At 41.2% G+C, this 27,586-nt stretch overlaps 1 protein-coding gene across 1 annotated transcript; it reads right to left on the reverse strand.

Annotated features, from left to right (window-relative positions):
• Window positions 1-6,626: 6,626 nt before the first annotated feature.
• Window positions 6,627-7,963, reverse strand: LOC119815190 (BTB/POZ domain-containing protein 10-like). The gene is given in 2 exon segments (XM_038331367.1): window positions 6,627-6,806; window positions 6,809-7,963. Coding segments are annotated over 2 exon segments (1,299 nt in total). The 5' UTR covers window positions 7,928-7,963.
• Window positions 7,964-27,586: the final 19,623 nt, after the last annotated feature.

A 27,586-nucleotide genomic window follows, 5' to 3' on the forward strand; every position in this document is an offset into this window, starting at 1 on the left:
CTCATGTGACTAAATATTTATATACCTTCTTTTGTCCAGACAAATGGTCCTAAAGGATAATAACAATCCTTGGCAAACCATACCATGCTGTATCCCATAACAGATGTGCTTTTTAATCCCATGCCCTCACAAAAGGCATTTACAGTACTGCGTTGACAGGCTGAGAGTTAACATGTAATACGGTCAGTAAGCATAACAACATCATTTTGGGTCAGTAGTATTGTAGCCTTGCTGTTTCCCCAAAGTCTCAGCTTGATGAGTTAGAACAGTGGTTCTTTACCTGGAACTAGCTCTTGTAGACCAGGCTGGTCTCGAACTCACAGAGATCCGCCTGCCTCTGCCTCCCGAGTGCTGGGATTAAAGGCGTGCGCCACCACCGCCCGGCCTAATGCTGTGATTCTTTAAGACAGATAGATCCTCATTTTGTGGTAACCCCCAACCATAAAGTTATTTTGTTGCTACTTTATAACTGTATTTTGCTGCTGTTATGAATCATAATGTAAATATTTATTGAGATAAGGGTTTCCCACGGGGGTCACGACCCACAACTTGAGAACCACTGAGTTAGAATCTTGCTGCCTCCCCCAGTTATCAGCTTGCATTCCCTCTTGGGACATCTTCTCTTTGTGGGCTGGTTTGTCATCTACCTTCATGTTTCATTGGTCTGGTGGTCAGGGGCCACCTGGGACTTTGCTCATTTTCTGGAAAGGCGTAAGTATAACCTTGCCCCGATGATAACATCAGTTTCTTCCATTGATTAGTTTTTAGATCTTTTCATTTAGCATATACTTTATGTGTCTGTTCTAGGGAAGGATGCTTTGGGACTGCAGAAAAAGCATTATCCTTTAAGGTGAAAAAAGAAGGTTTGGGTTTATTTTGTTTGTTTTTCAAGACAGGGTTTACAGATGTGTAACATTCCTAGCTGTCCTGGAACTCATTTTGTAGACCAAACTGGCTGTGAACTCACTGGGATCCACCTGCCTCTGCCACCAAAGTGCTGGGATTAAAGGCATGTGTTACCACCCAAAAGGAAAAAAATTAATTTAAAGTTAGCATAACCAAGCATAGTACAGTATGAGTGGATATAGGTGAGAGTATATACTTCCCTTTTTACTTTTAAAATTTGTCAATAAAGTATTTGATGGTGTTTTATAATAACTTGATCCTGCGGCTAGTCGGGGATTCCAGAAATATAATTAATATTTTATAAATTTCAAAAATTTTAAAAATGTCTGTTAGGATTAGTAATACAATCACTAGTATTTAGTTGTAATAAGTCCTAGAAAGGACATGTAGAAGAGTTATATGACAAAGTGTCAGATAAGACACGATTGTTTGGCTGCTGTCTCATATCAACAGAATCCTAAGTTATTTAAGTGCCATGTTCTACAGATCTTTGAAGTGGTTGAAAGTAAACTATCTATGCTGAACACAATCTCTATGTAACTAAAGAACCTAATTGGTCTGACTAAAAGTATAAAAACACGAATGATTATTGAACTTTAGTACTTACTGCTTATATAACTTAAAGATTAAGACTTCATATCAGAATATTAAACAATATTTAAACTGTGCAGTAAAAAGGACAATGACATCAAAATGTAAACAATGTAGAAATATCTTAATCAGAAGTAGAAATATGTAATGCAATATGATAAATATATCCTAAAGTGTATCAATATGCAAAATGTCTTAAACAGAGGTAGAAACATGCATGTATACAATTTGACAAAATAACTTTGCATAGGTATACAAATATTATAAGAAGGAATAACAAATATAATTTAAACTTGTATAATATAGAAGAAGCAATACCAGTGTAAATTGTCCACAAATAATAGCTCATAAGTATTCACTCTATTATTCACTATTATTATCATTATTAGTGTGAATAAGTTCACACTAAATTACCTGTTATCCTATTTAATCTTTCTTTTTTTGAGATCTCTAGGCCTACATAATTTTCACCCCAACCCCCAACCCCATGTGAGTGATAATTATTCCTTAAATGGTATGTCTCTAACTGTGAGGACAAGTTTTGTTGGGAGATGGGATGTTGCTTTCTAGAATTGCTTCCTGCTGTCATGGGGGTGACTTTTTAAAATGGGATCCTGTAAAAGTAAAATGATGGTTAAGTTTCAGAATTGCTGTTTTGTATAATTACAAATGGTCTCTGAGTAGTTGGTAGGGTCTTTTTGTTTGTTTGTTTGTTTGTTTGTTTGTTTGTTTTGAAGTTCTTATTTAGAGTTCTGGCCAGAACGTTGTAAGAAGGTTCACCATTTCCACAGCTGGTACCCCCAAAACAGTCTCATAGTAGCTCTATAAGCATCATGACGTCATATCAACCAGGTGGAGTCATTGATATGGGGCCCCATGTTCTTCCTGGAAGATTCAACGGTTGCTTCAGGGAAATCTACTATTCATTATGGAAAACCTAAACATTATTCATATAGACACATATTCAATGAAATATATGATATAAATGGGCATGGAGAAAAGTAAAATATTTCCTATCTATCTTCTTTCTGTCCCATACCAGATGGCTCCTGACATGAGACAGAAATTCTGAATTTTTTATTTTAACAACGTGCTTGGATTTAGAGAAGGAGAACCACTTTCCAACTCCAAAGACAGCTCTTATTTTTAGGTAGAGATGTATACATTTCCAAACAATCTAATTTTACCATGAAAATAATACAGCATCATAAGGCAGATTTCTCTTTGCTTGTTGATTCCTTCTGGATAGCTAGCTTCTTATCTTTAGGCATCTAGATGTCCAAGGTCTCACCACTCTTAAGATGAGCATTTTCCTGCAAGGACAAGAACAGAACCCTGCCTCAACCCTTATGAGGTTTCCTTACCGCCTGTATGATTGTCACCTTTATGGATGAGCCATTATTTCTCTTTCTCAAGAGGTTTCTCTTTTTCAAACTGAATCTTTATCAATTTTGATGGTATCCATAGCTTTTCTTCTCCTGTGGAAACAAGAGCAAAATTCCTTCCCCAATGTAGCACATCTCCTGGTATCCATTGTGAGGTCAGCACATCCTTGAAATATACTGGCTGATTTAATTTAGAGATTTTTCTATTATTCAATGTCTCTCTGCTGCTGTTGTTCCTTTCTCATTAGCATTAAGAAAATTCAAGGTTAATAAAGCATTATGCAATCGATTTCTGGGGGTATTTTCCATCACTTTCTATTTGTTTAGTATATCCTTTATAGTTCAGTTTGATCCTTCTATAACTACCTGACCTGTAGGATTGTTTGGTATACCTTTAATATGCTTTATATTATAATAAGCAAAAAACTGTTTCATTTTCTTAGACACATATGCTGGACCATTGTCTGTCTTTATTTCTGCAGGTATATACATGATGGCCATAACTTCTAATAAATGCATGATTACTGAATCGGCCTTTTCTGAGCTCAAGGCAGTTGCCCATTGAAAACCTGAATAAGTATCAATGGTGTGGTGTACATATTTTAATTTTCCAAATTCTGTAAAGTGGAACACATCCATCTGCCAGATTTCATTCGTTTGAGTACTTTCGGGTTACTCCTTGCTGGCAATGGCAATCTCTTTATAATCTCCGTAGTTTGTTGCCATGTAATAGGAAACTCTTTCTTTGTTATTGAAATGATGTTTCTTATGAAATTCTGAGGCCTTCAGCACACTTCCAATCAATAATCAATGAATTTCTGCATTACCTTGTGCTAGAGGACCTGGAAGACCCATATGGGATTGGATGTGTGTTATGTATATGGGGCAAAGCCTATTCCTGATTATATCTTGAACCTGTATGAATAATGAAGTCAATTCTGTATTATATGCTATAAATTTAGCAGTTTCAATATGCAAGACAACTCTTTCTGCATCTTTTGAATCAGTAACTATATTGAGAGGTTCTTTAAAATCTCTTAGTACCATGAGAATAGCATATAATTCTGCCTTTTGGACAGAATTATGAGGGCCTTGTTCCACCTTACTTAATTCTTCTGATTTGTAACCTGCCTTTCCTGATTTACTTGCATCTGTATAAAAATGTATGGGCTTCAGTTATTGGTGCATCACATACAATTCAGGGGAGAATCCAAGAAGTTCTCTTTAGTTAATTCTATCATTTTGGGGATAATTGCTATTAATTTCTCCTTCAAAATTATCACAATCTCTTTGCCAAGGTTCATTGTCTTCCCATAATTTTTAAATTTCATCAACAGTAAAAGGAACTATAATCTCTGCTGGGTCTATACCTGCTAATTGATGAAGTCTCAATTTTCCTTTTATAATTAATTCAGAGACTTTTCCCACATAAGTTTTGAATTTTTTTACTTGATTTATGTAGTAAAAAGATCCATTCTAAGATAATATCTTCCCTCTGCATTAAAATTCCTATAGAGTAAATTCTGGAAGGCAATATGACTAGAATATGGTTAAAATTTTGATTTACTCTGTCTACATGTACCTTCTGTAATTTCTCTTCAATGACCATCAATGCTTTTTCCACTTCAGCTGTTAATTCTCTAGGACTATTTAAGTCTTTGTCACCATCTAAGATTTTGTTTACATGAACTATTAGGTCAGGTGTTATCCCAACAGCTGGTCATAGACTGGAAATATCTCCTAACAATCTTTGAAAAGTCATTAAGAGTTCACAGTCTCTCCTAATTTGTGCCTTTTGTGTTATTTTCTGTAAACCTATTTTGTAACTTAGATAATTTACAGAATCTCCTCTTTATTTTTTTCAGGAGCAATTTGTAATCCCCATTACTTCTTCAAACATTCTTTCTAAAGTATCTGCATTTGAGTCAGATAACAAAGTGTCATCCATGTAATGATAAATTATAGACTTAGGAAATTGCTTGCATATTATTTCCAATGGCTGATTTACAAAGTATTGGCACAGGGTGGGACTATTGAGCATATCCTGTGGGAGGATAATCCACTAGTTTCTCCTAGTAGGTTGAGAATTAATATAAGTAGGCACTGTGAAAGTAAATTTTTCTCAATCTTTTTCTTGTAAAGTGTAGAAATAATCCTTTAAATCAATAAGTATAAGAGGCCATCCTCTTTGGTACTAGAGAAGGCAGAGGAATTCCAGACTGTAGAGGGCTCATAGGTTGGATAAACTTTTTGACAGCTCTTAGATCTGTCACCATTCTCCATTTTCCACATTTCTTTTAAACAACAAGTACCGGAGAATTCCAAGTGCTGGTTGATTCTTCAATATGGTAGACATCTAATTGCTCCTGTACCAGCTGTTCTAAAGCCTGCAGTTTGTCTTCCATTAAAGGCCATTGTTTAACCCATCTGGGTTTCTCAGTTAACCAGTTTAAATGAGCCATAAAGGGCCTGGAGATTAAACGAACACACAAGAGACGTGGGTCATTCATGAAGAGATAATGCCAAAAGCCATTTATCCAAGCTTAGGAAAAACTTTATATACCTAGCTGCTGCACAATGGAATTCCCCCCAGGAAGGTGGGAAATTACTAAGCCCAAAATTGAGTAAACAATGGCCTTATAGCTAACTACCAGGAGGGCAGAGGGAGCACAGGAACAAACAGGATGTTTAGCTAGAAATTGCAACAAGATGGCTGGCCAGAAATTGTCTTCAAGATAAATTCAGAAAGGAAGGGTAGACCTGTGGGCCCTACAGGCCTTAACTTAGACTTTCTTCCAGCTAGTTTTTATAATTTAATTAACCTATAATCTATGTTCTGCCATGTGGTTCAGTTACTTCTTTCTAGTATAGTAAATCTGACTTGGTCTGGGACTGCTGGCAAAAATCCAAGTGTCTAGATTCTTCCTCCTCTTCCTCTCTCTCCTCAGAAACCATGTCTATCCTCCCCTGCTTAGCTATTGGCCACTCAGCTTTTTTAAAAAAATGGAATTTTATTTTGATGAAAAACTCGAGTTTACAATCATTTAGTAAATAAAGAGCAAACAGTTCATTTTCCTATCCCATAACTCTTAAGAAAAAAAGCATTAGTAAATAAATATCTGAGCTGATAAAGGGTAAGGCAGATTGGACAGTAAACCGTCTCCTGATGTTCACCCTTCCTGCACATGACTCACTGTAAAGGGGTTCAGGCTCTAGAGATGAGTGAACCGACATTAGGAGCATCAGATCTCTCCTCATCACTTAAACAAACTCAAGATAAATATGTTTTTGCTTCTTGTGGGCCAACTACCCATACTGTACTGAGGAATACTCTGACAGAAGCGCTTGTGTTACACTGTGCACCACCGCTCTAACATGGCTTCAACAGCTCCATTTAACCACCGTCTATAAAGTACAACTCTTAATAGTATGAATTTTATCCGGGGCATGATGAGTATCAATCTACAGTGAAGGTACCCCAGCTGCCAATTCCCAGGACTTCCGAGAAGACTGAGATGTATGAAAAAGGACTGTCCCCGTACAAAGAACCAATTCCACAAACCTACTGGTAAACAAATGCATTTATAGAACTGGAACCAGGATGCTAAAGTTGTACTCATTAAAAAAAAAAAACCATTCAGCTGCCTTTGGTCTTTAAAAAAAAGCCTACACTGCAGTATCCTAAACACGTGCATCTCACAATGAAGATAAGTGGCCTGGCAGTGCAGAATGAGGAATGTGACGTCACTGTGAAGAGTAGCATGCTATGGTTTCAGGAACAGCAGCACCACAGCATTTGATTCTGTGTATCAGGATCGAGGTCATTAATGCCCGAGGCGGGGTAGCTGGAGTAGGGTGCATGACTACCAGCTGGTCCTGGGGAATGTCTGTGGCAGCCGCCGCCAGGTTGGTGATAGATTTACTCTCTTCACACACTGAAAGTCTACATGCCGACTCTTTCCTTCCTCCTTCTCCCAGGACATTCGAATAAAGGGTCTTTGGACGTAGTTGTAAATGACTTCTGGGCGACCTCCTGGCCTTTTCTTTACTTTTTCTTTGTAGGTAGGATAGCCTTCTATTCCCAGTCTAATCTTCTTAAGACCCCTCTCCTTCAAAACTGACTTGGCCACATCTCTGTTTTCAATGTACTTGAAAAATCTATATAATTTTGTGCTATAGATAATTTGTGAATATTCCTCTCCCATCTGTGGTGGATACTCCTCATCCCAATCAACCACATCATCATCCATAAGCACCACTATATGGCACTCTCGTTCCCCACTCTGGGCACTCGCTACCATGAGAGGGAGGATCATTTCTTCCAGATAAAACTCAAATTGTCTACGAGCACCATCATTTGATAACTCATGCATAAGGGCACTGAGATCTCTACATTTAATTGTACTGTATTCAAAAGAGACACAAAGGTAATCGCATGCTTCTCTCAGCTCAGGAATAGATATGCCATCAGGACAGCGGATGATTCCTGTCTTATAGTAATCCAAAATAGCTCCAAACACAGTAGACCCGATTCCTTCTGCCACCTCATACTCTCCCTTTTCATTAGGACGTTTGAAATTATGTTCTCGGGCAGATCCAAACATCCTGCCCAACATTGTATCTGGCTGTGCGGTGAAAATGGCCGGGTCCACAACAAATCTGGTGTTATCTACTATCAGTATCACTCGCTCAGACGTCCTCGCGCTCCGCGCGCCTTCTTTTGCGTTCTCATACATAAACACCATCTCCCCGGATGTCGTACAGCTACCATCTGAGCTCGACTGACTGCTGTTTCTGCTGCTGCTCCCAGCACTGCTCACGGAGCCATTCGGGGACGCTCTTTGAGGACGAGGACTGCTTGGACGACATGAGCTATGATCTTTTTCTCGTTCAACATGGTGCTGTCGTGTTGGTGAAGTCACATTTCTAATACAAGGAGTAAGCTGACACTCTGCTCGCTCATGAGATGAATCTCGTGATCTGTCACTTGACCTTCGACTATCTCTTGATCGCTCGTGGCCCCCACTAGCACCATGCAGACTCATTTTAGTCTGGTCGACTCCTCTCTTAGCAACACGCGAGGCAGTGACAGTTAGATGTGTAAGTGTTCCATTTCCTTCTCCCTCATAGAGGTCCAGCCTGCTCAGATAAACCGCCCTATTGTGATGCGCCCTCTTCGGATTGTCGCTGCGGTGGCTCAAAGATGACAGGAAAGGGGTGGGGCACGGGTTACTCTGCCCTGCGAGCCCCTGAGACTGCCAGGGCAAGGAGAAGGGCTCCAGAGTGATGTCCCGCTTCCCCAGCCTACTCAACCGGAACCCTCCAGTGCTAGGTTTGACGCGGATGCTCCACCAGCTCTGCCTATCAGAGCCTCCCCGGCAGGTTGCAGGCTGGCTCCTCAGCTGGCCACTCGGCTATTTATTACAACAATCACAGCAACACATCTTCCCACAGTAAACAAATATACAAAACACTCGAAGGAACGCCTTACTAATGGAATGGATTGAGCAGAAGAGAAAATATCAGGACTTAAAGTAGAAGATCTAGACAAAGTAGGCAAAGAATATGAGAAACCCACAGGAAAAGACCAGACAAGAAATGTGGGACACCATGAAAAGATCAAACCTTCAAATTATATGCATAGTGAGAGAGAATTCCAAGTCAGTTTCATAGACCAGATCTTCAACAAAATTATAGAATAAAACTCCTCCCAAACTAAGGAAAGACACACCCATACAGCTATAAGAAGTATGCAGAACTCCAAAAAGATAAGACAAAAGTTTTCACACCATCTCACAGTTAAAACACTAAGTATACATAACAAAGAAAGTGCATTGGAAGCTGCAAGAGAAGACTCAAGTGACCGTATAAAGGAAAACACATCAGAACAACAGCTGGTTTCTTCCTTCCTTCCTTTCCTCCCTTCCCCCCTCCCTCCCTCCTTCCTTCCTTTCTTTCTTTTTGGTTTTCCGAGACAGGGTTTCTCACTGTAGCTTTGGAGCCTATCCTGGAACTATCTCTTGTAGACCAGGCTGGCCTCGAACTCACAAAGATCTGCCTGCCTCTGCCTCCCGAGTGCTGGGATTAAAGGCGTGCGCCACCACCGCCCGGCTAACATCTGGTTTCTTAATGGAAACTGTGAAAGCCAGAATATCTTAGAGCAATGCATTCCAAGTCCTAAAAGACCATGCTGGCTAACCTAGACCAGATATCATGAAAGGTGAGATTATAAGGCTGAGTACTGTATTGGAATTGCTTTATGAAAGAGGTAGAATTAGACATACAGGACCCCAGTTTTTGTTCTATATGGGAGAGTTCTGAGAGGGAGAAGGGGATGTGTACCCTAACCAATCCATCTACACTGTCCACGTCTTGCAACAAAAGAGCTGCAGCTGGCTTCTTAGACAGGGTTGGGTTCCATAGCAGCATGTGAGCCTGTGAGAGGAGGGGTAAAGGTGGGTGCTAGAGCCAGGCGGCTGTTGCGGCCTGGCACCAGAGAGGAGAAATGATCCCGTGGGGTTGATGGAATAGTTAGTTGTGGGGGAGAGCTGAAGAGGGCAGCAGAGCCTGTGAGGGTACGAGCAGAAAGAGGTAGTGAGGCAGGCGGCAAGCTGGCATGAGGTGAAGAAGTGAAAGTGTCTGTCTGCTGAGTTTGGAAAGGTGTGAGTTCCTTAGTGGGGTCCCGAGTGGGAGCTGAAGAAGCAGAAGTAGCTGCCTGCTGAGGTCAGGAAGGTGGGGTTTACAAGCTGGGTCCAGAGCAGAAGTAGAAGGTTCTTCCAGCTCAGATGGCAGAGCCAGGAACATGTGAGCAGGTGAACACCTTGCAAGGACTGAGGGCTTAGGCTTAGAGCTTAGATAGTAAAAGGCTTGGATATAAGGACACTCCTTCCCTCTAACTGTGTGCTGACAGTAGTTAGAAAACTCCTGTAGAATATCAGGATCAAAGGTGCTGTTAGGCAGGCACTTTAAATTGTTATCTAATTGGTAACAAGACCTTTTTTCCAAGCAAAGATGGACAGGTGTGGGAATCTGTAAGTAGGGCATTAAGGCCTGGGGTTTCAGGGCCTCTGAAAGGCATCCCAGGGGAGAGGTTGAATTGACGGTCTTCGATGGCTTGTTACCTATAGCTGAAACCATGAAAACCTGTGAGAACGGTGACACCACAAGGCTTATTGGAAGATGTCTCCTCTCTATAGGCAGAGTGTTGAAGCCTGACTGGCTCTGGTCAGGGTGACTCGGAAGCCAGAGAGGCTAGAGCCTGCTCTGAGTGGTCTCTCATGGTGGGAACCACTTGTGAGTGGTCCAAAAGAAAAGAAAAAGAAAAATCTGAGGGACCCTAGGCCCCAAGGCAAATGCACTGCTAAGCATATGCAGTGCTAGCGTGGGTAGACTACCCTGGGTTGTCTGATAGGTTTTTAGCTATGGGAAAAAACCAGAGATGAATGTCAGTGAAGGGCTCAACCATAGCCATGAGGGCCATGGTTGGGGGCTTTCCCTCCATTTCTAGGAACACTAAAAGATTTCCGGAGCTCAATGGTCAGTTCCTTGGGTTCAGAGAAATGGTTAAGTAGACCAGAATCAGAAAAATCACCAATTGAAGTCAGTGGAGTGGGTAGAGGTTGCACTCAGGCAGATAGAACATGTGGTTGTTGTAGAAAAAAAAAATACCTGGTTCTGGATCCTGACCCTGGGAGAGGGGCAGGAGAGCCTACTGAGTCTCACGGCACCAATGAAATTACCTGGCACAAGTGAGAAGGAAGCACAAAACATGCAACAAACCTGCTTAGGAATTTATTAGAGGAGACATGTACAGGCCTGGTGACATCAGTGTGCAGAAAGAGAGGGCTGAAGATGATACATCCAGCTTTTAAAGGGTGCCTAGCGCATATGCACAGGGAGATGAGGTAGCTACATCATACGCAGATGACAAAGCTCACGCATGCGCGCAAGGGCTTACATAGCTGCATCATACGTAGGTGATGCAACCATGCCACATGGGGGTCAAGCAGGGCCTTTTAAGGTCCCTGGGGTGGCTTGGTATTTTTTCCTAAGGGTTTATCTGCATGTGTGTGGTCTGGAACCCAGAAGTACCAGCCATGCTGGTTGGCTAAAATCATAGTAGAAACAACCTAAGAAAATTATATCCAATAAACCAATTCTAAGAAAATACAAGAAGCAATATTTTGGACTAATGACAGAAATGAGCATAGCCAAGAAAGTCATAATTACTGACATGAAATACCTCTGAGAACACAACAACACTCAAAATCAACACAATTACTACAATTAAAATGCACATTTCTATAGGACTAATTCTAATTTTTCTTAAATAATAAAAATCCAGAGTTAGATATAGGGGATAATGCTGAAAGATCAGAGAAGCAGAGCAGCCAACCACTAGAGAGTTATTACCTCTACCAATACTCAGAGATGGAAGGGGGAATCCTGTCTCTGCAAATTTTCAGACTGAATGCTGTTTCTACAAAACTACAGACTGCATGCTCAGACTAAATTCTCAGACTGCATCTGAGCTCCTGTCTCCTCCCACCTTACATTCCTCTCTCTGCCCAGCCATATCACTCCTGTCTCCACCTCCCTAATGCTGGGATTAAAGGCCTGTGATCCCAAGTGCTGGGATTAAATGTGTGTGCCACTAGTTACCTGGTCTCTATGACTAACTAGTAGCTTAGCTCTGCACTCTGATCTTCAGGCAAGCTTTATTTCTTAGATTACAAACAAAATATCACTGCACATTTCAATAATAACTTTAAATATTAATGTCCTCAATTTCCCAATTAAAAGACACAGGCTGACTGAATTAGTCAATAAACAAAATTCATCTATCTATTGTTTAGAAGAAGCACATATTAACTTTAAAGATATGCAGTATCTTAGAGTAAAAGGATGGACAAAAGTACTCCAACCAAATAGGACTAGGAAACAAACAGGCATGGTTATCCTAATATCTGACAGAGTAGACTTTAAAACCTATCAGAAGAGATGAAGAGGAACACTTTATTCTAATTAAGGGAACAGTTAACCAAGAAGCTATTACTATCCTAAATGTATAGGCATTAAACTCTAGGGCACCCAATTTCATGTTTAAAATGTACTACTAGATTTAAAGGCACAGATTAACATCAACCATTAATAGTAGGTGAATTCAGTGCCTCACTATCTCCAATAAACACTTGCACAAAAAATAAACAGAGGAACATCAGAATTAAATGACATCAACTGCAGAAACCAGGAAAGTCACAAGGGCCCATGGCCATGGTTGGGAACAGGCGAACACTAGCAAGAAGAATAGCAGGGTACCAGTGATCTGATGGGGAAATGGAGGAAGGGGAGGAAAAGGGAGCTCTAATTAGGGATGGGGAGGGAGATAAATACAGATGAAGAGTGGAGGGCAAAATAGCAGTAAGGGTGTCCTGAAAAAGTCATAAAGAATCATACTATTAACTATTACCTAGAAAGACTTAGAGCACAATGTGTCTGTGTATAAATATAGCTAAATGAAATTTTTTTATGCACTGACAATGCTCCATTGAAAGACCTTCAGGACTACTGTTTTCTATATTTCTTTCTTTTTTTTTTTTTTTTTGGTTTTTCGAGACAGGGTTTCCCTGTAGTTTCTAGAGCCTGTCCTGGAACTAGCTCTTGTAGACCAGACTGGTCTCGAACTCACAGAGATCCGCCTGCCTCTGCCTCCCAAGTGCTGGGATTAAAGGCGTGCGCCACCACCGCCCGGCTTCTATATTTCTGAATATCTATGTATTCTATAGGAATAAACACTTTCTTTCTTTCTTCCTTCCTCCCTCCCTTCCCTCTTCCCTTTCTTCTTTCTTTTTCTCTTGGGTAATTAGTGGTGCGATTCCTTTCCCAGCCCAGCAAGGCGCTTTTGAATGACAAGTGTCTGTCAAAATCTGTCAAAAACATATGAAGGACTATCAGATGGGAGCATTTCTTTTCTCTCATTAGCATTAGTACTACTTTAAGATGCTTTTTGAATATGTTTTACTTGCATGTATGGATGTACTCCATGTGCATGCTGGTGCCTGCAGAGGCTAGAAGAAGCTATTAGATCCCTGGACTTGGGTTACAGATGATTGTGAGCTTCCATGTGGGTGTAGAAAACCTAACTGAGGTTCTCTGCAAGAGCAGTAAGTGTTCTTAATTAATGAGTCGTTTCTCCAGCCTTTCTCTTTTTATATGAAACTATATATTTATGGTTTATTTATTTTGAAATGCTGGGGTCAAACTCAAGGTGTTGAACATGGGAGGTAAGCTGTGGTGATGTCTCATTTGTACTCTAACAAATAAAGCTTGCCTGAAGATCAGAGGGTAGAGCTAGCCACCAGTTAACCACAGCGGTCTGGAGGTCTGTATAGACGGACAGAAATGATATGGCTAGGTGGAGAGAGGAATATAAGGTGGGAGGAAACGTGAGGTCAGCCCCTCTTTCGGCTGAGAAGTTAGGAAGGTAACAGTTAACTGTGGCTTGTTCCTTTCTATCTCAGATGCTTCAGCATTTGCCCCAATATCTGGCTCTGGGTTTTTATTATTAAGACCAATTAGAATTTGTATAACAGTTGACACCCAACTTTACAGCATGAATTCACACACACACACACACACACACACACACACACACACACACACAAAACTCTTGCCTGTGGCTTTGCAGCCACTGGCACACATGGGGTCTCCCGCCAGTCTCACTGCCCCACTAGCTAGGTTGTCTTTCTTTTTTTCTCCAAACCTCTGAGCGAGTTTGAAATTTTCCTGTTGTAGCCTCTCTAATACAGTCTCAAGCTGCCACCTAAACTCCAGAAGCAGCTGGGTTCCTGATGCCACAGGACTTACCTGCCCTAGACCGACTGACTGGCTCCTGCCACAAGTGCTTTTTCTGTACAATCCCATGTGCGTTATTTTCAGAGAGCCAGATCCCCCTACCCCGTGGGCTGTGAGCCTCCCCTAAACCCTCTCCTTGAGCTACTTCCGCACTAGGTAGCTGCCTTGACACCGGCTGCTCAGGCTTCTGTTGTTGCAAGCACCACACACTCTCAGCTCAGAGCTCCATGCTGGCAGCTGCATCTGGCCTCACCCAGACTGCTCACCACCTGTGTTCTCAGGGTAAACATCTACGCAGCAGCAGCTTCACACTCAATCATCAGCAGTTTGGTGAGACAACTGGGCACTCTTAAAGGGGGAACTAGTTAAAAGAGAGAGTTTTTCCCATGCTAAAAAATGGGAAATACTATTACGATGGAGGGAGCTAGGTCTCTGTATGATTACACATGGATGGTTTAAAATTGAAGCAATTAAATGAAGGATGAGCAATTTACCCAGGATTGACATAATTTTGATCATCTTTATTGTTGGTTTGATAATTCACGGTTTATTGCTAATAAAGTTGGCTGTTATGAATATCAAGATACAGTCTTGGAAAAACTTATTAAAACAGATCATAGAGATATTCAGATCCAGATAGAGGAATTTAATGGAGAACCAACTTCAGTATTGCATTACAAGGTTAGAGAGGAATAGCCTAGGGTTTTCAAACAAACAACCTTCATTTGTCCAGTCACCTTCTAGGAACTGTCAGATGGCAGCTCTCCCCAGGGCTGTTTACGCACTCACTGGAATCCGGTGGAAATGTTAGATTTAAGGAGATTCAAGGAAGCCATTATCTCATATGACATGCATTCACCTTTTTTTGAAGCAAATGTTAAACTCATGGTCAACTTGTAATAGAATTATCCCTCAAGACTGGAGAGACTTGGTCACAACAGTTTTGGAGCCTGGTCCTCACTTACAATGGAGGATCTGATGGAAAGATGAGGCTAAGACCATTGAACGACGAAGTAGGGTTAGAGGTATAGAAACCTCCCAAGATCAACTTCTTGGAAAGGGAGATTATGCTAATGTACAAAGGCAATCTCTGTATGATGATCTTACGATAGTGACAAGGACTTTATAGTCCCAGGAAAACATCAGCTGAAGCTAAGGGAGAACTGACTGGTGGAAGAGATATTACACAATACACATGTGGATCATGGGGATCCGAAATCTTAACTGCATTCTGGTCATATTACCCTCCAAGCATTTCTCTACAGGGATTGTAATGCAGAAGAAAGATATTATTTTAGAATATATCTTTTTATCACACAAATTAAGTAAAAATTAAAAACTTATGTGAAAGAGGACTCTGAGTTCCTTCTGAAAGGAAAATTGAGACTTCACCAATTAGCAGGAATAGACACAGCAGAAATTGTACTACCATTCACTAATGATGAATTATATGATATTCGCATGGTATTAATAACTTTTACAGAACCTCTTAACATAATTACCAATTTTTAATATGCAGAAAGTTGTTTTAAATATTGAAACTGCTGAATTTATACCAGATGGTACAGAATTGACTTTATTATTTATTCAGTTACAAGAAATAATCAGGAATAGGAATTAGCCCATGTACATAAGACACATCCAATCCCATACAAACCTGTCATGTCTGCTAGTACAAGGGCATGAAGAAGTTGATCAGCTATTGATTGGAAATGTGCTGGAGGTATTAGAATTTCATGAAAAACATCATGTAAAAAGCAAACGTTATGAAAAAGACTTTTCTATCACGTAGCAACAAGCCAAGGAAATTATAAGGCAATGTCCTACTTGTTCTTTATATAACCAAACACCACTACATTCAGGAAGTAACCCAAAAGGTAATCAAAGAATGAAATCTGGCAGATAGATATGTTCCACTTTGTAGAATTTGGAAAATTAAAATATGTACACCACACTATTGATACCTATTTAGTATTTCAATGGGAAACTGCTTTGAGTTTGGAAAAGGCTGATTTGGCAATCACACATTTTCTAGAAGGTATGGGTATACCTATACAAAATGCCTCTAGTAAAATGAAACACTTTTTTGCTTTTTACAATATAAAGCATATTACAGGTGTACCACAAAATCCTACAGTGCAAGCAGTTATAGAAAGATTAAATCTAAATCTAAAGAATATGCTAAATAAACAGAAAGGGGTAATAAAGATCCCCAGAAATTGATTGCATAGTGTTTTATTAACTTTAGATTTTCTAAATGTTAATGAGAAAGGGAAAACAGCTGCAGAGAGATATTAGCTAATAGAAAAGATACAGAATTAAATCAACTGGTATACTTTAAAGATGTGTTGGCCTCAGAATAAAAACCAGGACATGTGCTATGAAGGGGTTTTGCTTTTGTTTCCACAGAAGAAAAGCTATGGATACCATCAAAATTGATAAAGGTTCGATTTGAACAAGAGAGACCTCTTAATTAGAAGAGATGATAGTTCATCAAACAGCATGGTCATTCAGTCAAACTAACCTATAAAACTTACAAATGCTTTTCATGTGGTCAGATATAACTTGCCAAAAGAGAACATCCCCAAAGTTAGGGTCAGTGCAGGATTTTGTTTCTGTCTTTACAGGAGAATGAAGGCATCCATCTAAGGGATCTGAAGACCACTGAACAAATGAGATGTCTGAAGAAAAAGGATGAATCATCCAAAGATGTCTGAAGAAAAAGAGTAAATTGGCTTATTGGTATATCTTATCTCCAACAGGATAAAAATTCATAAATCTTTTCAAATGTTTGTTTCTGCTATTTTCTATAGATAAATAATGCAAATGGTCTTTTTGCAGTCCCAGTCTAATTAAAAATTAAAGCTGGCTTTGGAGTTGGAGTGTGACTCTCTCCTTCTCTAAACCCAAACATGCTTGTTAAAGTAAAATCCAAAATCTCTGTCTTATATCAGAAGAGATACCAAAATATGGACTATTATGTTGCCAGTAATCTTGTAATATTTTGGTTTTATTTTGAATCTTGGACAGTTTTTCTTAAGGTATAAATATTATATCTCAAATTTATAAGATGAATATATATATATTAAACCTTTTGTCATTATATTAATGGTCACAGGGAGTACTAACTAATTCTAGAATATGGCTTCATCTAGATTCCTGTACATGATTTCAGCTTTGAGTCTTTATCAGATAACTAAGAATCAAGTTTTTGTATTCCAGATGTCCATAATGAATTATGGTCCTTAACCCTCTCCGATATCTGCGGCATATGACATTTAAAATGTTTAACTTTTCTGCCATGAACCAAGACTATGCCTAACAGTGAACTTTCAAGTCTCCAAAAGGAGGATGGGGCCCCACAATGAGGATTCCACCAGAAGTATGATAACACCACTACGCTGAAAAATACCACCTAAAGATCAGGTTTGGACTACAAACTGCTCAGGACAATTTTGAGGTGGCTACCTGAGATGATCCAGCCTCACAGACTATTCTAACCAGGACTTGAGACAAGCCCTGCACTTTCCCATTATGCAGAGACTGGACAACAAATGATATAGCTACCTCCCCTAGGAGTTGACCGTTAACCCAATTTTTTCTTTTCAGGATCTCCTAAAGATGCTGCTGCCCCCAGACAGCAGGAAGTAATTTAAAGAACGTGATGCCCACATTCCATGGGGGGGGGGCTGTTTTTGGTCTTTCATTGTGTTATGGATATTTATCATTGTTTAGGGGGATTGGTCACAAATTGTTTTTAGTAATGGTAAGGCAAAATTGAACAAAGGAGATTAGATTCAGAGTTCTTGTTAGGTAGACAGGTTGGTCATCTTTAAACACTTCAGAGATCTGCAGAATATAGCATTTAAGATGTTTTAGATAGGTTCTTTTTTTTATCACAGTGAGATATGTTTGCTCCTGGTAGCACCAATCTACTTCCCAGAAGATAATGAACATTGAAGAAACTTCACATGGAGTTTACTTTCTTTGTGGCAAAAGTAAAACATTGAACAAGAAAGTGCTCTTGTCTCAACTGCTGACAGTATGCTGTCCAAATTGGATTAGCAGGACACAGAAGAGTGACTACCAAACCTTGCTAAGATAAGGTAGGACAGACTTCAAAATTTCTGTTTCAAAGTCTGTCATATATGCTAGGCCTGTAGGCTGAAGACGGATGACCCAACATTGCAGAAGAACTTTGGGTGATTGTTCAGGCAGCCAGCTATTTCTGTCACATCTCATATTTTTTGGAAGTTGCTTGCTTGTACTTCCTGTTATGATTGTTCACACAAGCCACACCCACTCCCTCCCCCATTCACTGAGGCAGGCTGATCTTCAGCTTCCGGCCTGAGCTCACTCTCTTTTCCGTCTTCCTCTTGGAGAGGCAGTTTCGCTTCTGCCTCTCTCCCCACTTCTCCGCCCCCCCCTTTTCTCTCTCTCTCTGTCCTCTTCTCCTTCTTCCCCCACCCTCTAAGTAATTAATATCCAATTCTATTCTGTACAATGTTTCTGTCCATGTGCCTCCTACCCACTGCCTGCTCACACCACTGGGCTAGCTGGGACCAGCCCGCCCACCATGTGTCTCCCTGCCTGGGACCAGACACCCCTTGGGGACCGCAGCTGTCTCTGCGTGGTACTGGCTGCACCCAGGGCCCTCTGCCTGCTGCCACATGGCCTGCTACCACCATTTGGGAACTTACAACATTTCTGCTGCCTATTGCCACCAGGGATCTTGCAGCATTTTTTAAAAAATCATAACACTTCCTGCTTACTCAGATAATATTATTTCCTTCTCAGGTCTCCAATAGAGTTGAAGACTTTATAATTATACTTTTTCTTGTTACCATATTCAGAAAAGAAATTCACTAAAGAGGTATAAAGTGTATAAGGTTGAGAGACATTAAAAAATAGTTTTGGTAATGCAAGTTAGAATAGAAAGTGAATTATGTGCAACCTTTTGTACTCATCAAGATAGGATAGATATTGTTGTGATCTGCTGACCTGGGTACCCTGTCCCTTTAAGAGACAAGCCCCTTCCATTTCCAACCCTCCCATTTATAACCCTCTCTCTTCCACCAAGGCAAGCAGATCTCCTGCCTCCTCCAGCTTGCCCTCTCCCTTTCCATCCCTCTTCTGAAGATGTAACTTTCTCTCTACTCTCTCTCCTTCTCTTTCTCTCCCTCTCTCTCTGTCTCTGTGCCTCTCTTTCTTCTTTACCTTTCTCCCCTTCCCCTCTTCTTTCTCCCGTCTATAACTCACTAAATAAACTCTATATCCAAACTCTCTCTGCATGGCATATCTGTTTGTCTCTCACTGACCATGGTCTCCTACCTACCAAGGGCCTAAGGTAACCTGCTGAGGCCTCTCATGGGACTGCCACCCCTTGTGGGACCATTCCCCCACTACCATATCTTTATAAAAGAATAACAGATATGGGGGCTGAAGAGATGACTCAGAGGTTAAGAGCACTGGCTGCTCTTTCAGAGGTCCTGAGTTCAATTCCCAGCACCTACACAGTGGCTCACAACTAACCTTCTGTAATGATATCTGGTGTCCTCTTCTGGAGTGTGTATACATAATAAGTAAATCTTTAAAAAAAAAAAGAAGGTGGAACTTCCATGTTTTTTTTAAAAAAAGAATAACAGATATGAAGTATTTTCTCTGAGTTTATCAATTGTTTATGGGCTAAACATTGTTGATATATTTATTGCCTGTATATATTATACATAGTTATTGTACTTATTGTATATAATTTTTCTTATAGTGTAACCTTTTTATTTTAGACAAACAAGGGGAAATGTGGTGATATCTTGTTTGTGCTCTATCAAATAAAGCTTACCTGAAGATCATAAGGGCAGAGCTAGCCACTAGTTAATCAAACAGGTCTGAAGATCTGTATAGACAGCCAGGAAGTGATATGGCTGGGCAGAGAGAATATAAGGTGGGAGGAAACATGAGGTCAACTCTTTTTTAGCTAAGGAGTTAACAAGGTAAGAGTTGACTGTGGCTTGTTCCTTTCTCAGATCCTTCAGCATTTACCCCTGATATCTGGCTCTGGGATTTTATTATTAAAACCAATTAGAACTCATGCAACAGCAAACTCTCCACCACAACTTTATCTAGCTCAGTTTGCATCATTTCTGCCAGAACATGTTTTCAAGAATTTCAAGCCTTTGTCCGAAAATATAATGAAGAGAGAAAGTGGGTAGAGGTTTATAGGTTTCTCCCCACCCCCTCAATAGGTTTCTTCAGTGACATAGTAAGCTGGATCAAGCTGAATTGAAAAGTATAACAACAGGTTTATTTGAGCAAAGCAACTCCTGAGTGAGATCTCCAGTCCCAGAGATCAAGGCTGGAGAAGCCATGCCCACAAATGAAAGCAGGGAGACTGTAGGTGAGGGGTGATCATGCTTCTGTCACAAGCTGGGTTTGTGCCAAAGAATGGCCAAAAGTTGAGCAATCAGGCAAGGACTTGTGCTGCTGGCAGTAATGGGAGGAAGTTGCAAAAGTTGCCAAGAATGCCGAACTTTGCCTTTTAGCGCTTTTTTTTTGGGGGGGGGGGGTGTTGGAGACTCTCTGAGAGGGTGGGGTTTAGAGAGAGAGAGAGACAAGAATAGGGCTTTCTGGGTCATGCAGAAGTGAGCTGGAGATTCTAAAAAGACAACATAACCTTTTTGAGTATATGGGCACTGGTTCAAATTTGACTACTTCCTATTGGCATGGGGTGACAAGGAGAGGTGGAGCTGGGAGTTGGTGGGCTCATGCTCAGCGAGAGGTATGGGTGAAGAAGCATTCTATTAGCAGCCACCCAGGAGACCTTGTGAATCCATTCCTGGAGAAGACAGAGAAAGCACGTTGCTAGGAGAAAAATAGATTATTACCACTGGCCCTATGAATGGGACTAGCCGTGGGAAGAGTGAAGATTGCCAGAAAGAACAGAATGAAGATGTTGCCCGATTGTATTGGTAAAGTTCTTCAGAGAGTTTGTGCAGTGACTTGATATTAGTTTTCACCAGATTTGTTGATACAGTAACAGCACTCTTTCCCCAGGAACATATAGGTGTAAAACAGCTGAAACAGATTTACACCTTAGTGTCATAGCAAAGGCTATGGCTTTGGGTTAAAAGGCATAAACATTTTTCCTATGTTTAGAGAGCCTGATATATGTTTTAGTCTAATGAAATTCACTTTTAAGTCTGTACTTAGAAGAGAACCAACAGAAATTTAAAATCTTGAACTTGTTACTGAGTAGTATATATTCAGTGCTTCATCAGTTTATCAGAATTTCATTTATCAATGCTTAAACTCTGAACCTCTGAAATCCCAGTGTGACAATACTATAGAGAGTGGACCAAAGTCTAAAACATCTTTACATAACTTAACTCAATTAGTTATATCTTACAACTTGCATTTATACATCTTAAATCATTTTCTGTGTTCCTTTAGTGGAAAGTTACATCTGAAACCTGTTTATCTTTTACTATGAAACCTTTGAACAAGGCAAACTTGTTTTTCAACAAGAAACTTACTGAACTAACTAAAGAACTACCAAGGTGGCTGTAGTGTGTCAGGGGGAGCTATGAAACTGGTGAAACTACCACTAGCCTAGTCATCAAATGATGTGGGATTCCCCTCTGTATTCTGTGATTATGTTTTATTACCATTGGTTAATAAAGAATCTGCTTTGGGTCTATGACAGTGCAGAACTGGGTAAGGTAGGAATTCCAAGCAGAGATAGAGGAGAAAAGAAGGCAGAGTCAGAGAGATGCCATGTAGCTGCCAAGGGAGATAGACACTCCCTCCCTGGAACTTTACTGGTAAACCATGAGCCTCATGGTAAAATATAAAATAATAATAATGGGTTAATTTAAGATGTAAGTGCTAGCTAGAAATATGCTTGAGCTATTGGCTAAACAGTATTGCAATTAATATAGTTTCTGTGTGATTATTTTGGGTCTGGGCAGCTAGAAAGCAAATGAACAGCCTCCATCTACAATCAAACATCATCAGGTCAGAGAAGGATAAATTATAACAGAAAATATAACAAATAGCTTGTATATCAATTAAAATGGCAGAAACTAGTCTGTTACCTAGACGGTCATCACAGGTTTCTGTAGTCTCCTTGGTGTTGGGGACAGAGGTACCAGGACAACATCAGCTTTCAGCTTCCAGGCCCAGAAGGTGAAAGGCTTTCCTCTTGGGAATGTGGGCATCATGTTCTCTAGACTGTTTCCTATTGCCTGGGGCTGATGGCATCTTCATGGGACCCCGGAGGCCTCTGTAGATGCTTGCTGCATTTCTGAGGATGGCACTTCAATCCAATAGTCCCCAAACTGAGGGCAGCCTCGGCACCTTGGAATATCCCAAAGCACGTGCCTTCTGAAGTGCCTCTCAGACCCAGAGTTCTGGAGTAAAAGTCCAGATTTAGAAATTGGGTGGGTGGTCTGATTCTCTTTGGGGGGCCTCCAGAAAATGTTAATCCCACCGGTTGTGAGTAAGACCACTACCACCATTTAATGTCAAATTTGAAGCAAGTTTTAATTAAATACTAGCCAGGTGGATGGGCTCTGACTAGGTCCATATATCCAGGTTCCTGGGAAATGGTCCAAAATCATGATTTTCAGCAGCTTAAGAAGGAAAATCCACAGCTCATTGTGTTTCTCATCCGGTCCAATGAGGGACAAGCATACATCCTAATAGACTGCCACCCTTCATACCTTCCACCCATGTGTGACCAAGCACATCCGCTGCAGATGGTTTAAACAAACTTGGTTAGGGGAGTGAAAACACATGGCTTATTATCTCCCACAAACAATAGCCTCCAGCATTTCAGGAACTATTTGTCCTTGCGCGAGGGCTTGCAGATCAGAGGCATTTTTGTTTCATGGATATGAAGGCATAGAAATTAAAACTTAAAAATGTAACTTTGGCTCTCACATTCCCCAATTGAGTTGTATTGTAAATCAAATCCTTGACTCTGTAATGTCTATATTGTGATCTAATAAACATCAGCTCCATGGTACCCAGTCTGAAAAGATCATTTAGTTAAGGCATCAGTCATGAAAGAGTCAACAGAATTAGAAGCAGAAGGATCAAAAGCCCTGTGATGACTGACATCAGAGTTACTATCTAGAAGGAACCTGGAAATGAGAACAGAGACTAGTTATTTACTGATGTAGAAGGTCCTTCTGTATTTGTGTTGCTTTCATTGGTTGAATAAAGAAACTGCCTTGGCCTTTTGATAGGGCAGCACTTAGGCAGGCAGAGTAGACAGAACGGGATGCTGGGAAGAAGGGCAGTGTGGCAGATACCATGAATCTCCATAGAGCTAATGGGCCAGGCAGTGATTTAATTAATACAGTTTCTGTGTGATTATTTCAGGTGTAAGCTAGCAGGGCAGCGGGGACAAATGGCAGGCCCTATCTCCCTTCAACAATTTACTTTGTCTCAGATTCCCTTTTTTGCAATGATTTTTTTTCTTTTTTAAGTACAATTAGATTATTTAAAATGGTTGCTGAGTGGTTTATACAGAAGCAACAATTAAAGCTATATCTTAACCTCCCTATTTTACATAGAGGAGGTTAGGTGCCCTATCATACTATAGAACTATTTCTGCTAGCGAATCTCCCTGTTGGTAGATCCAGGTATACTTTGTTTTAACAAGTACCTTTCCTAATAAGCCAATAGTCACTATAGGTAGCTATTTTGTCCCCTGTGCCAGGGAGTTTCCTTTTGATCTAACATTCTAGCCTGCTGGGAGACAAGGGGTGATGTACTCTCTTCTGTAACTACTTCCTGCTGAAACTAGGATGTTGTTGTCAAGCCCCAGGAAGGCTGGAATGCTAATTAAAGGCAAGGAGTAAATTCAGGCAATGGGGCATTCACAAGAAGCATCTGGTTTGTTGACCCAGCTGAAGAGATAGGGAGCATTCACATAAGTTGAACTGGTCCACATCAGCTTTCAGTAAGTCCAGGGCTTGTAGTTGTTTGGAGCATGCTGTAGTCAGTAGCTGATGCTTGATTGTGTCTGTCAGTCAAGCAGAAATCTGCTGGGACAGATTATAGACTAGGGTCAAAAGTTAAAATTTAGGAACTTAAAGGAAAACCTTACATTTTGAACTTTAGAACCATAGTCCTTGCAGTTGGTGAAGGGGAGAAGCCTAAGATGAGGAGAGAGAGAAATACCATTCTCAGAAATAGACATATGAGGAAACTTAGGCTGTACTTATCTGGATCCTTTTGACCTGTGAGAAGTGGGTTCAAGTCTTATGACTCCTTTCATTCTCTGAAGCTTACATGATATTTTTTTTAGTTTACAAAAAGACATAAAAGTTTTAGATATATTAGCATTGCCAGTCTGTACTGAAATCTGCATTACAGAAAAGCAGGTAACAGGTTTCTGTGAAACAGCTGGAGTAGACTCACACCTTTGGAGTCCTAGCAAAAGCTGCTAAAGATTTGGTTTAAAAAGCATGATCATTCTTCCTCTGTCCAGAGAACTAGATACAGATTAGACAGAAATGTCTTTAGCCTGATGAGAAGCACCTTTAAGTCAATACTTGGAGGGCATCTAAAGGAAATTTAAAATCTTGAGCTTGTGACTGAACAGTAAGTAGTCAGTACTCTAACAGCGTATTAGAACTCCATCTATCAATGTTAAAACACTGAACTTTTGAAATCTTAGTGTAACAGTATCATAGGAGGGGAAAGAAATCTGCAGTATTTCCCATTTTCATATACCTTAAACATTTATGGCTTTACAACTTGCATTTACATCTTAAATAAATTTCCGAGACCGTTTGAACTGACTTTCGCTTTCACATCCTCAGACCCATATACCTTAAAACAGTCTTACCCTTAAAATTGCATAGACTTTCATATCTTTAATCTTTTATATATCTTAAAACATTATTGGACCCTCAGAACTTGCATAGACGCTAACCTTTTTTCTTCCCATCTAGTCATTTTTCCAGATACACAAACAGTTATTACTGAGAACAGTCATTTTATTTTTCTGCATCCTCCCCCGCCATAATAGGTTTCTCCACCAAAGCAGTAAGCCAGATCAAAGCCAAACTGAAGAAGTTTAACAACAGGTTTATTTGAGCAAAACAATTCCCAGATGAATTCCCCTGTCCCAGAGATCAAGGCTGAAGAAGCCGCAATCAAAAACGAAAACAGAAAGACTTTATAGTTTGTAGGTGAGGGGTAATGATGTGTCCATCTCAAGCTGGGTTTGTGCCCAAGTGTGGTCAAAAGCTAAGCACTTTGGTGGGACTTGGGCTGCTGGCAGCAACAGGGGAGGAAGCTGCAACAGTCACCAAGGAACTGGGCCTTTTGGCGCCTTTGCTTTGTTGGAGACTCTCTGAGAGGGTGGGGTTTGAAGACAGGAAAGGGGCCTTCAGAATCATGCAGGAGTGAACTGGAGGTTCCAACTGAACAGAGGTAGCTGAGAAAGGACATAGAACACACACATGGGCCCAAGTTTCTCTGTTCGACAGAATTCTGGAGGAGAGGCAGTTTGAGAATTTGACAGCCATTTCAAGGGCAAGATGCCTCTGCTCCTTACCAGACTTGAGACTCTGGAAGGTCACCCGTAATTCAGCTCCAAGTGAACTCAGGAAAATCAATACGCTGATTGGCCAAGCAACAGTACACCCTCAGTTGGATTCCTGCCATCATTCTCAGGGACCTGGGGTGGAGCAAAGTTCCTGAGATCCAGATTTGTAATACAGTGGCAGGAGTTACTGAGTAAATTGTCTAACATGGACAGGGGTAGAAGACAAAGGGGTAGGACAAAGACTAAAGCCCACAGTGGGGATAAATCATGTGAGTTTTATCCTTCCCCCATCCCCTGCCTCAATCTCTGGGGGCTGGAGAGTCACCTGGGAGTTGCTTTGCTCAGAATACACCTGGTCTTTTACTTTTTAATTTGGCTTGATCTGGCTGACACATTGACTAAGAAACCTATCATTGGGATACAGAAAACCTATTAAGACCCACATACCAGAAGGAGAGAATGGATTTCCCACAGGTCGTTCTCCGACTCCTGCATGTGTGCGCACGCACACACACACACTTGTACATGCACACACACAAATAAATAATAAACATAATAAAAGAAAAAACATTTCAGTGTGGGTTGTCCTGGAGCTGTACATCAATAGAAGAGCACTTGCCTAGTACCCATGATGCCCTGGTTCTACTTGTAGCCCCACACAGGCCACAAGAGGATTCTAAGTGACCCTGTTTCGCAGTTATCTATGATGTAAAAGCATGACTAACAGTCTTTTTTTTTTTTTTTTTTTTTTGGTTTTTCGAGACAGGGTTTCTCTGCAGCTTTTTTAGAGCCTGGCCTGGAACTAGCTCTTGTAGACCAGGCTGGCCTCAAACTCACAGAGATCCGCCTGCCTCTGCCTCCCGAGTGCTGGGATTAAAGGCGTGCGCCACCACCGCCCGGCTGACTAACAGTCTTTAAAGAACAAATATGCAGCTTCTTGGGTTTCTGTACCATCTCATTCTTTTATCTAGATGGCTGAAAACAGGTTGACTGACTGACTGACTGATTGATTGATTGACTGATTTCTAGATTGTTATCTTCCTGCTGACACTGATAGTTCATAAGACCCATTGTTTTTTCACTGAATGGGATCCGATGACTTAGCTTTTTATTGACTTTTTTTCCCCCACAGAACATGAACCGTTCTGCTTCTCTTTCTCTCCTATTTCTCCATTATATACTTGCTCATCATAATGGGACCTGGATCTCGAGGACACAGGCTGGCCTGTGGGTGGCTTGCGCCTGCCTGACTTAATGTAATAGTTTGCTATAGCCCCTTCTCTCCCATTCACTCTGCTTCCCGGTCACGTTGAGGTGAGCAGCTTTGCTCTCCTGCATGGTCCCCATGATGAGGCTCTGTTTCACCAGAGACCCACAAGCAAGGGAGCCAAATGAACTTTTTTTTCCTTGTATTTCCTCAGGTGTTTTGTCACAGGGTGCAGCTCTTTCAAGTGCAGCTGAATGGTCCTCCTGCTGTGGAGAAATGTAGACTGGAAGAAGTGAAGGCAGTGAGAAGCAAGCTCATGTGGGAGGGCTTCTTGCCACCTGGGGCCATGGCGACATCCAGACCCCAGCAGCTAACAGTGGCCATGTCTGGGTCCATGGTACTACCATAGCCGGGGGCTGTTCTACTCTGATGCCCATGCAGGATGTGGGGTCCACTTTCCCAAGTGCTGAAGCGGGAGGGTCAGCTCCATCGTCCAGTGTCTGAGCTGCCGCTGGTCACTATGAAGGTGTCCAAGAGCCATGACACTGCTGGAGTCACACTGATCTAGGTGGCCTGTGCTGCCATCCGGGGCCGTGCTGTTGTCCAGACCTGAGCTGCTGCCAAGGGCCATGTCTGGGTCTGTGGCCCTATAGCAGCCAGTATCTGAGTCACTGTCGTGTTGCAGTGAGGGCCATGTGGTTGCCTGGGGTCTGTCTGGTCAGCAACATGGAACCATGTTTGTTGCCCAAGGGCCATGCTGCATCCAGGTCCATACAGATCCGAATGGCCTGTGTTACCACCTGGGGTCATGGTGTCATCTAGGCCTGGGCTGCTGCCAAGGGTCATGTCTGGGTCCAGGGTCCTGCTGCAACCAGGATCTGTGTTGATGTCTGTGACCCGTGTCTCCTCATGGGGCCATAGGAATCATGTATGATGAAACCAGAGGCCTTGAACCAGACCAATAACTCATTGCAATAAACATTTACAAGTAAAGCTGACTGAATAAAAGGGAACACTATGTGACACACAGAAGCCCCCAGTGCCACCAGGACCAATGAAGAGGTGTTGGAGAGGTGGGAAAGA

Source organism: Arvicola amphibius, chromosome 5, assembly GCF_903992535.2.
Source record: "Arvicola amphibius chromosome 5, mArvAmp1.2, whole genome shotgun sequence".
NCBI lineage: Eukaryota > Metazoa > Chordata > Mammalia > Rodentia > Cricetidae > Arvicola > Arvicola amphibius.